At 44.0% G+C, this 12,179-nt stretch overlaps 1 protein-coding gene across 4 annotated transcripts in view; it reads left to right on the top strand.

Moving 5' to 3' along the window:
• The window catches only part of LOC112252119 (homer protein homolog 3), a 39,771-nt gene that overhangs the window by 14,621 nt on the left and 12,971 nt on the right, over positions 1 to 12,179 (top strand). For 3 of the 4 annotated variants that reach the window (XM_024423085.2, XM_024423084.2, XM_024423082.2), the window contains 2 exons: positions 8,568 to 8,576; positions 11,452 to 11,588. In XM_024423085.2, the coding sequence (XP_024278853.1) occupies positions 8,568 to 8,576; positions 11,452 to 11,588 (146 nt within the window). The remainder of the gene's footprint in view (positions 1 to 8,567; positions 8,577 to 11,451; positions 11,589 to 12,179) is intronic. The other variant, XM_024423083.2, reaches the window with a different exon arrangement.

Genomic DNA, 12,179 nt, shown 5'->3' with positions numbered 1-12,179 from the left:
GTTGTGTTCTCACCTTTAGTCTAATCATTTTCCCATAATCTCCAAACGGTTTCCTTTTAATTGCTACCATGGTTATGTATATGCTTTCTTTTTTTGTATATGCTTTTTTTTGTAAGGAAGATTTCAGCCCTATCCATATAGGCCAATTCCCACGAGTGTAAGGGATTTTATTGACAAATAATTTGTATGTGCTATAAACAATGGTCAGTATAGAATAAATAGCCCAGAGACGACATTGTAGGCGTATTCATAAATGTGACATAACTCCAACAATACAACAGAAAAAATTATGCATTCTTCCTTATAGCTTTCCTGGTCCACACCTGTTTCATATTCTCAGGTCACGTTTTATAACTGCACGTCTTACAGCAGTGCTGATTTACAGCGGTGCTGATTTACAGCGGTGCTGATTTACAGCGGTGCTGATTTACAGCGGTGCTGATTTACAGCGGTGCTGATTTACAGCGGTGCTGATTTGGATGTGATCTGATTTCACCCTGTTTTATCACATTAGTTCCACAAACTATGCCCCCTTGTCCTTTGTGACCAGAGGAACATTCCTTTGGCTCCTGGGGGAATGATTAATGTAATTGCAATGGGGTCACCTAGGAAACTGGCTGGAGTGCGGCGCATTTCTTTGTACAGTACAGTCCACAGACCCATTCATCTCCTCCATCTAGAGTGCACTCATCCCTATACTTTGAGCCATATTCACACAGAGCCTGGCTATGGCTGACTAGCCAGAGGCAGAATGAATCCACTCTAGCACCTCTTGCATTGATTTGTAGATATGAGTGCGTATTGATTTGTGCTCTAAACACAAGTGGCGCCCGTTAATGTAAGAAATATCTGCTAACATTAAGCATGGACACAGCGGTCCTAATATGTTACCACATCATGGAAGGATGATGGTAATTGACTTGAGAGTCATTAAGGTTATGGCAGATGTTCTGTCATGTCTGTGGCATAACTATGAAAGCTTTATAGATGTGTCCGAAATCTACTACTACTACTAACTACATATTACATACTATTTAGAATGTACTGTTTAGTAAAAACGAATGCAGTAAGCAACAAATATCAACATACTATGCTCATCCTACTGAGAATGTCATTTAATACGTTATTGTGTACTTCCGGCGCCGACAGAGATGGCCGCCTCGCTTCGCGTTCCTAGGAAACTATGCAGTTTTTTGTTTTTTTACGTGTTATTTCTTACACTAGTACCCCAGGTCATCTTAGGTTTCTTTACATACAGCCGACAAGAACTACTGAATATAAGATCAGCGTCAACTCACCATCAGTACGACCAAGAATATGTTTTTCGCGATGCGGATCCTGAGTTCTGCCTTACAACCAGTGTAACCGAGTGGATCACATGCAGCGACCAAAAAAAAAAAAACGACTCAGAAAAAGAGGGAAACGAAGCGGTCTTCTGGTCAGACTCCGGAGACGGGCACATCGTGCACCACTCCCCAGCATTCTTCTTGCCAATGTCCAGTCTCTTGACAACAAGGTTGATGAAATCCGAGCAAGGGTAGCATTCCAGAGGGACATCAGAGACTGTAACGTTCTCTGCTTCACGGAAACATGGCTCACTGGAGAGACGCAATCCGAAGCGGTGCAGCCAGCGGGTTTCTCCACGCATCGCGCCGACAGAAACAAACATCTCTCTGGTAAGAAGACGGGCGGGGGCGTATGCCTTATGGCCAACGTGACATGGTGTGATGAAGGAAACATACAGGAACTCAAATCCTTCTGTTCACCTGATTTAGAATTCCTCACAATCAAATGTAGACCGCATTATCTACCAAGAGAATTCTCTTCGATTATAATCACAGCCGTATATATCCCCCCCAAGCAGACACATCAATGGCTCTGAACGAACTTTATTTAACTCTCTGCAAACTGGAAACGATTTATCCGGAGGCTGCATTCATTGTAGCTGGGGATTTTAACAAGGCTAATCTGAAAACAAGACTCCCTAAATTTTATCAGCATATCGATTGCGCAACCAGGGGTGGAAAGACCCTGGATCATTGTTACTCTAACTTCCGCGACGCATATAAGGCCCTGCCCCGCCCCCTTTCGGAAAAGCTGACCACGACTCCATTTTGTTGATCCCTGCCTACAGACAGAAACTAAAACAAGAAGCTCCCACGCTGAGGTCTGTCCAACGCTGGTCCGACCAAGCTGACTCCACACTCCAAGACTGCTTCCATCACGTGGACTGGGAGATGTTTCGTATTGCGTCAGACAACAACATTGACGAATACGCTGATACGGTGTGCGAGTTCATTAGAACGTGCGTTGAAGATGTCGTTCCCATAGCAACGATTAAAACATTCCCTAACCAGAAACCGTGGATTGATGGCAGCATTCGTGTGAAACTGAAGGCACGAACCACTGCTTTTAATCAGGGCAAGGTGTCTGGTAACATGACTGAATACAAACAGTGCAGCTATTCCCTCCGCAAGGCTATCAAACAAGCTAAGCGCCAGTACAGAGACAAAGTAGAATCTCAATTCAACGGCTCAGACACAAGAGGTATGTGGCAGGGTCTACAGTCAATCACGGACTACAGGAAGAAACCCAGCCCAGTCTCGGACCAGGATGTCTTGCTCCCAGGCAGACTAAATAACTTTTTTGCCCGCTTTGAGGACAATACAGTGCCACTGACACGGCCTGCAACGGAATCATGCGGTCTCTCCTTCACTGCAGCCGAAGTGAGTAAGACATTTAAACGTGTTAACCCTCGCAAGGCTGCAGGCCCAGACGGCATCCCCAGCCGCGCCCTCAGAGCATGCGCAGACCAGCTGGCCGGTGTGTTTACGGACATATTCAACCAATCCCTATACCAGTCTGCTGTTCCCACATGCTTCAAGAGGGCCACCATTGTTCCTGTTCCCAAGAAAGCTAAGGTAACTGAGCTAAACGACTACCGCCCCGTAGCACTCACATCCGTCATCATGAAGTGCTTTGAGAGACTAGTCAAGGACCATATCACCTCCACCCTACCTGACACCCTTGACCCTCTCCAATTTGCTTACCGCCCAAATAGGTCCACAGACGATGCAATCTCAACCACACTGCACACTGCCCTAACCCATCTGGACAAGAGGAATACCTATGTGAGAATGCTGTTCATCGACTACAGCTCGGCATTCAACACCATAGTACCCTCCAAGCTCGTCATCAAGCTCGAGACCCTGGGTCTCGACCCCGCCCTGTGCAACTGGGTACTGGACTTCCTGACGGGCCGCCCCCAGGTGGTGAGGGTAGGCAACAACATCTCCTCCCCGCTGATCCTCAACACTGGGGCCCCACAAGGGTGCGTTCTGAGCCCCTCCTGTACTCCCTGTTCACCCACGACTGCGTGGCCATGCACGCCTCCAACTCAATCATCAAGTTTGTGGACGACACAACAGTGGTAGGCTTGATTACCAACAACGACGAGACGGCCTACAGGGAGGAGGTGAGGGCCCTCGGAGTGTGGTGTCAGGAAAATAACCTCACACTCAACGTCAACAAAACTAAGGAGATGATTGTGGACTTCAGGAAACAGCAGAGGGAACACCCCCATCCACATCGATGGAACAGTAGTGGAGAGGGTAGCAAGTTTTAAGTTCCTCGGCATACACATCACAGACAAACTGAATTGGTCCACTCACACAGACAGCATCGTGAGGAAGGCGCAGCAGCGCCTCTTCAACCTCAGGAGACTGAAGAAATTCGGCTTGTCACCAAAAGCACTCACAAACTTCTACAGATGCACAATCGAGAGCATCCTGGCGGGCTGTATCACCGCCTGGTATGGCAACTGCACCGCCCTCAACCGTAAGGCTCTCCAGAGGGTAGTGAGGTCTGCACAACGCATCACCGGGGGCAAACTACCTGCCCTCCAGGACACCTACACCACCCGATGCTACAGGAAGGCCATAAAGATCATCAAGGACATCAACCACCCGAGCCACTGCCTGTTCACCCCGCTGTCATCCAGAAGGCGAGGTCAGTACAGGTGCATCAAAGCTGGGACCGAGAGACTGAAAAACAGCTTCTATCTCAAGGCCATCAGACTGTTAAACAGCCACCACTAACATTGAGTGGCTACTGCCAACACACTGTCAATGACACTGACTCTACTCCAGCCACTTTAATCATGGGAATTGATGGGAAATTATGTAAATATATCACTAGCCACTTTAAACAATGCTACCTTATATAATGTTACTTACCCTACATTGTTCATCTCATATGCATACGTTGATACTGTACTCTATATCATCGACTGCATCCTTATGTAATACATGTATCACTAGCCACTTTAACTATGCCACTTGGTTTACATACTTATCTCATATGTATATACTGTACTCGATATCATCTACTGTATCTTGCCTATGCTGCTCTGTACCATCACTCATTCATATATCCTTATGTACATATTCTTTATCCCCTTACACTGTGTATAAGACAGTAGTTTTTTTTTTGGAATTGTTAGTTAGATTACTTGCTCGTTATTACTGCATTGTCGGAACTAGAAGCACAAGCATTTCGCTACACTCGCATTAACATCTGCTAACCATGTGTATGTGACAAATAAAATTTGATTTGATTTTGATTTGATTTTGTGTTGATTTCTGCCATTCGTTCATTTTGGTACAGTGTGTCCCCTCAGCTGATTTATCAGCTGTTGTCAAATACACCTGTGTCTCGAAAGACGAGTCTCTTCCTCAATAGTGTGCAGCGAATTCTACTAAATGAAGTCGAATTGATTATGACATCCTGGCATTTAAAGGGCAACTCCACCACTTATCAACTTAATTTTCATTTTCTCCAGCACAATACCATATGTGGACACCTCTTCAAATGAGTGGATTATGTTAGTTAAGCCACACGCATTGCTGACAGGTGTATAAAATCGAGCACACAGCAACGCAATCTCCATAGATAAACATTGGCATTAGAACGGTCCATACCGAAGAGCTAAGTGACTTTTTAACGTGGCACAAATGTGGCACCGTGTTTGGATGACACCTTTCCAACAAGTCAGTTCGTCAAAATTCTGCCCTGTTACAGCTTCCCCAGTCAACTGTAAGTGCTGTTATTGTGAAGTTGAAACATCTAGGAGGAACAACGGCTCGGCCGCGAAGTGGTAGGCGCCACAAGCAAGCTCACAGAACGGGACTGCATAGTGCTGAAGTGCGTATCGCATAAACGTTGTCTGGCCTTAGTTGCAAGACTCACTCCCGAGTTCCAAACTGCCTCTGGAAGCAACATCAGGACAAGAACTGTTCGTCAGGGACCTTCCTGAAATGGGTTTCCATGGCCAAGCAGCCGCACATAAGCCTAAGATCACCATGCGCATTGCCAAGCGTCGGCTGGACTGGTGTAAAGTTGGCTGGCGTTGGACTCTGGAGCAGTGGAAACTTGTTCTCTGGAGTGATGAATCACACTTCACCATCTGGTAGTCCGACAGACGAATCTGGGTTTGGTGGATGCCAGGAGAACGGTATACTGCCCGAATTAATCGGGACAACTGTAAAGTTTGGTGGATGATGAATAATGGTCTCAGGCTTCCAATTCCAGTGAAGGAAATCTTAACGCTAGAGCATTCTAGAGGATTCTGTGGTTCCAACTTTGTGGCAACAGTTTGGGGAACGCCCTTTCCTGTTTCAGTAGGAGATTGGTGTGGAAGGACTTGACTTGCCTGCACAGAGCCTTGACCTCAACCCCACCGAACACCTTTGGGATGAATTGGATCGCCGACTGCGACCCAGGCCTAATTTCCCAACATCAGTGCCCGACCTCACTAATGCTCTTGTGGCTGAATGGAAGCAAGTTCCCGTAGCAATGTTCCAACATCTAGGGGAAAGCCTTCCCAGAAGAGTGGAGGCTGTTATAGCAGCAAAGGGGGGACCAACTCCATATTAATAGCGATGATTTGTTCCTGTTCTCAAGAAAGCTAAGGTAACTGAGCTAAATGACTATCGCCCCGTAGCACTCACTTCCGTCATCATGAAGTGCTTTGAGAGACTAGTCAAGGATCATATCACCTCCACCTTACCTGACACCCTAGACCCACTCCAATTTGCTTACCGCCCCAATAGGTCCACAGACAACGCAATCGCAATCACACTGCACACTGCCCTACCCCATCTGGACAAGAGGAATACCTATGTAAGATTGCTGTTAATCGACTACAGCTCAGCATTTAACACCATAGTACCCTCCAAACTCGTCATTAAGCTCGAGACCCTGGGTCTCGACCCCGCCCTGTGCAACTGGGTCCTGGACTTTCTGACGGGATGCCCCCAGGTGGTGAGGGTAGGAAACATCTCCACCCCCCTGATCCTCAACAGTGGAAACCCACAAAGGTGCGTTCTCAGCCCTCTCCTGTACTCCCTGTTCACCCATGACTGCGTGGCCATGCACGCCTCCAACTCAATCATCAAGTTTGCAGACGACACTACAGTGGTAGGCTTGATTACCAACAACGACGAGACGGCCTACAGGGTGGAGGTGAGGGCCCTCAGAGTGTGGTGTTAGGAAAATAACCTCACACTCAATGTCAACAAAACAAAGGAGATGATCATGGACTTCAGGAAACACCAGAGGGAGCAGCCCCCTATCCACATCGACGGGACAGTAGTGGAGAAGGTGGAAAGTTTTAAGTTCCTCGGCGTACACATCACGGACAAACTGAAATGGTCCACCCACACAGACCGCTTTGGTGAAGACGCTGAAGAAATTTGGCTTGTCACCAAAAACATTCACAAACTTTTACAGATGCACAATCGAGAGCATCCTGTCGGGCTGTATCACCTGCCTGGTACGGCAACTGCTCCGCCCACAACCGTAAGGCTCTCCAGAGGGTAGTGAGGTCTGCACAACGCATCCCCGGGGGCAAACTACCTGCCCTCCAGGACACCTACACCACCCGATGTCACAGGAAGGCCAAAAATATCATCAAGGAGCCACTGCCTTTTCACCTCGCTATCAGGTGCATCAAAGCTGGGACCGAGAGACTAAAAAACAGTGTCTATCTCAAGGCCATCAGACTGTTAAGCAGCCATCACTAACATTGAGTGGCTGCTGCCAACATACTGACTCAAATCTCTAGCCATTTAATAATTAAAAATAGGATGTAATAAATGTATCACTAGTCCTTTTAAACAATGCCACTTTATATAATGATTACATACCCTACATTACCCATTACTACATTACTCATCTCATATGTATATACTGTATACTGTACTATCATCTACTGCATCTTGCCTATGCCGTTCGGCCATTGCTCATCCATGTATTGATATGTACATATTCTTATTCATTCCTTTACACTTGTGTGTATAAGGTAGTTGTTGTGAAATTGTTAGATTACTTGTTATATATTACTGCACGGTCGGAACTAGAAGCACAAGCATTTTGCTACACTCTCATTAACTTCTGCTAACCATGTGTATGTGACCAATAAAATTTGATTTGACATTTTGGAATGATATGTTCGACGAGCAGGTGACCACGTACTTTGGCCATGAAGTGTATGTGAAAATGTCACATTACAACATTTTGTAGAAAAAAATATTAAGTTAAAAACGTCTCATATGACATCATCAAAAGTTACATTTTAAAAACAGTGTGGGAAGCAAGAAAATACCATCCCTCTGGCTAGAAACTCATTGGCGGGTTTAGAAAATCACCGTTTGTTTAAAAAAAAAAAACTTTTAATCCTAACCTGTGATGTCACAGAGAAGCATTTTCTTGGAGCTTATCTTTTTAATGACAGATCATAGAAACACGCTGTTTTCACATACTGTATGTACACTGGTTTGGTGCTGGAGATAATGAATATTAAGTTGAAATTGCCAATTTTTGTATTTTTTAAATTTCACCTTTATTTAACCAGGTAGGCTAGTTGAGAACAAGTTCTCATTTACAACTGCGACCTGGCCAAGATAAAAGCAAAGCAGTGCGACACAAACAACAACACAGTTACACATGGAATAAACAAACATACAGTCACATGGGACATGGATTAGACAAACATACAGTAATACAATAGAGAAAGTCTATATACAGTGTGTGCAAATGAGGTAGGATAAGGGGGGCGAGGCAATAAATAGGCCATAGTGGCGAAATGATTACAGTATGGCAAATTAAACACTGGGGTGATAGATGTGCAGAAGATGAGTGTGCAAGAGAAAGCATACTACATTTTTAAGAACAGCCCTTAGCCGTGGTATATTGGCCATATACTTTACCACACCCCTCGGGCCTTATTGCTTAAGTATAGCAGTGTTTATTTCAAGGAATCTCACAGTATATAAAGTAACTACCATTTTACATATCATGTGAGTAGCAGACTGAAATAACCAGCAACTCTCTTTTGTTTTTATTTGCATAAAATGGTGTGCAGTGGAGCAAACCAAGCTTTACACTGAAATATTGCTGGTAGGTAGATTTTTTTTTTTAATGCTCTGTTCATGAAAACATGCCTCTCTCTGACCCCCCTTTTTCTGCCATGCTGCCACTGATTCACCATGGGATTGCTGATCTCACAGATCTCTCAGGTGAGTGTCATGTCTATTACACCGCTCTTCTATCTGCTGCCGACTGACAGAGAGAGCACACTCACTGCTCTTTATTCCAAAGGCATTGTCCCCATCACGTCCCCCAGATGGCCTACTTCATGATGCATTTTCAATGGGACTTGGGAGTTCAGAGCCTCTTGTCCTAGAAAACCTCAAGTGTGTCAATGAGCCATTGTTCTCAATAATGCAGTTACAGTATGGTGAGGGCAGATTTGGAGAGCATAGGAAAACAGAAGGAAGGATATATTCCCATGGTCAAATATGATATGTTTGCACAGTTAAAGGGAAAATCTTCCACTTGAGATATCATCCTTTGAACACCAACCCTAATTAGCTATCCTGCTTTTTAAGCTTTAAAAAAAAAAAAAATTAAAGTTCTAGTGAAGTCAAATGTGATTTTCCTGTGTTTTTATATAGCTATATTTCACACTATGAGGTTGGAATAATAATGTGATATTGTGAAAATTATGATAATACCCTTTTAGTTTATAAAGAGTTGAAAATACTGCCTGAAATTTCAGCCTGTTGTGGTTGGATGTAGTTTTGGCCTGCCTGGTGACATCACAATTAGTTAATAGACCAATAAGAAAGAGGGTTCCAAACTTCTCTGCCAATAACAGATAGTTTTCAGTCTTCCCCTCCCCACTCAGACCACACCCAGACAGTCCTAGCAATATTGTTGTTTGAAAAATTGCTATTTTCTAATAAGTTATTTTTGTTTCTTAATGAACATTTGAATTGAAAACAATTATAGTAAGGTACTTACTTCATTGTTACCCAAAAGTTATTTGATATTGAGATAAAAACAGCTGCATTGGACCTTGTATCACTGTCTTGTGTTTGCGCTTGCTCCAATTGGAATGCGTTAGTCAATGATGAGGGAAAAGTATTGGAAATTTGTAATCCATTATTACCGAAACAACATGATCCACAGTATGAATAATTTAGAGACCTGTGCTCCCTAGCCATATACTTTGGTGTGTGGAGTTGTCTTAGCTCTGAATTCTTGCACCTCTCTTCTGGACCTAGCTAGCGCCAGCTCCGTTTTGAATGCTGGCCTTGTGCATTTTGTTATCCATATACTGTAAGGATAGCGAGAGAGTGGCTAGGCCGTAAAAATAGAACACTGTGTGGGAATACAGACTCTGAGACAAATTAATAATACAAGCTTTTCTGAGTGTAGGGGTGCAATGCCTCACAGAAGCACTCTGCACTTGTCGAGTTCAGGTTTGGTTTTCTATCTGGCCACAGAGAAAAAAACAGAGAGAGATGGACTTGAACCAATTTATCTGTGTTTTTTTGTTGGGGGGAGCTTGGAGCTGGTTGGATTTTGTTCCTCAGCTTATGTTAAGGAAAATGGTTTCACAATCTTGAGTGTAATTGAGCCATAGCAAATTTTTGCCAACACAAAGTGAGACATAAGAGCTGGTCTACGAAGAAAAAAAGCTAACTTCACAATAGGCTAGAAGTTTCTCAGTCTGTTTAGTAATACCACATTTAGCTCTTCTGTTGCAAATTGTGAGATCTGTAGTAGAACAAAGCAATCCTTATGTAAACTGCTTTGTTCATGTACAGTACATAGAATTGTCTTCCAATATACACTGGCAAGCAAATGAAAGGAATCATTGTAACTCAGTGAATGTTCCTTTGAATTTAAGTCACTTTAAAGGGAAAGAGCCATACGCTGCTCTATGCTCTACAAAGTAAGGCGTTTAGCAGCTGTGTGGCTCCACGTGGTTGGCTGTTCAACTTTGAACCTGTGCCATGGATATGGTGGCTGAGAATGACCTAATTAATTTTGGCAGATGGAGTTCTGCTGCCACCCTGTCGTTTGGATGAGGTGTTTGAATGTACAGTATAGCGACAGCCTTTCATCTTCTTGCTGTCATTTTATTGTGCTAACGAGGGGTTAGGTTTCAATGTCCCTCAAGAACAATACATGTCTGCTCACATCACAAACGCTGAGCTACCCTGTATCTGTCATATTATAGAACCAGTCATACCCCAACTGGCAGGGAAGTAGCTATGACAAATATACATTAAGTAATTTCTCTCCCATTTCAGATAACAACAAATTATTAGATTTTAATGGGAACACTAGGATATGCTCCATCTTTATTTTAAGCATTTGTCTTCTTAATGACCCTAACAGGTGGACCAATTTACCAGATGGGTAGATCTCTATCTCTTTATTTATGTGCTGTCTGTTAGTTCAGAAAGACACATGAGATGGACACAATACTTGTTCATTCACTACTTTAATAGAGCGGTTACAGTTTTATATAAAACATATTCAAGTGAGAGCTGGTTTGTCTAAAACAATCAATAGGCTGGTAACTCTGTGATGCCCTGTATCATGGGTGGCCAACCCTCTTTACATTTGACATTTGAGTCATTCAGCGGACGCTCTTATCCAGAGCGACTTACAGAAAGAAGTGAGTGCATACATTTTCATACTGTTTTTGTTCATACTAGTCCCCCATGGGAATCGAACTCGCAGTCCTGGCATTGCAAGCGCCATGCTTTACCAACTGAGTCACACAGGATCCTCCTGAGGTACACAGGCTTTTTCTCTGGCCCTGCTGTAAGCTAATCAGGGTCTTAATGAGCCACTGATTAGTAGAAGCAGGTGTGTTAGATGGTAGGGCTTGAGCAAAAACCTGCATACCCAGTAGCTCTCCAGGAGGCTGATTGGCCACCCCTACCCTTCATAATGTAGAGTACTTGTGGTCAGCTTCATTGTGAGGCAAGTTAACAAAGAAGAGTTGTACATGCAGTAGGATTGGAGTTGACAGGTAACCCATTTCGATGACACATCCGTCATGTCACTAACCATGTCCCGGTTGTACACCAGGAGCTGTCAGAGGACCGCCACTCGCCGCCGCTGCTGACTGTCAATGGGCCTGAGGACAAGCTGTTCCGCAGCAAGAGCGCCGACATGGAGCAGCTGACGTCAGAGAAGGAGCGCATAAAGAAGATGCTGTCTGAAGGGTAATGTTATGGAACAAGGCTCAATGAGATCCAAACAGCTCTTAGTCAGGTCTACTTCCATTGTGCCACCGTACTCATTCTATACGATGGCCAGAGGAGAATCTCAATTGCATACTCTTTGCGTCCTCTCTCCTCACTTCCTTCTCAAAACCCAGGAGAGAGGACATGAGGAGTATGCAATTGAGATTTTCACCAAGTCCTCCTTGGGAAAGAGGTCTTCTGACCTCAATTTGACTTCCTGGATAAATAAAGGTTAAATAAATATACTGTAGACTTCCCATGTCTTGTATATGAATGACAAAAGCATACTGTACACACTCTTTCTACAAATGTTATTAATGTGCCACTATCTCTGTGAAGTCACATTGGTGTCTTCAAATCACCTTTAAACCCATATTAGCTGGTGTCAGAATGTGACATTTTATTGTAATTGTGGCATACTGTGACATTTTATTAAATGTAACATTTTAATGTAGCCTATTGTAACCCACTGTCTTGTGTTGTCATGCAACTGTTGCGTTGCCTAGTGAGTCACTGAGCAGATATCACATTGTGTCACCAGGCGTAGTGTGCATTCCCCATCTGATTTCT

The sequence above is a fragment of the Oncorhynchus tshawytscha genome, linkage group LG06, assembly GCF_018296145.1.
Source record: "Oncorhynchus tshawytscha isolate Ot180627B linkage group LG06, Otsh_v2.0, whole genome shotgun sequence".
Classification (NCBI taxonomy): domain Eukaryota; kingdom Metazoa; phylum Chordata; class Actinopteri; order Salmoniformes; family Salmonidae; genus Oncorhynchus; species Oncorhynchus tshawytscha.
This window is presented reverse-complemented; position numbering and strand designations above follow the sequence as displayed.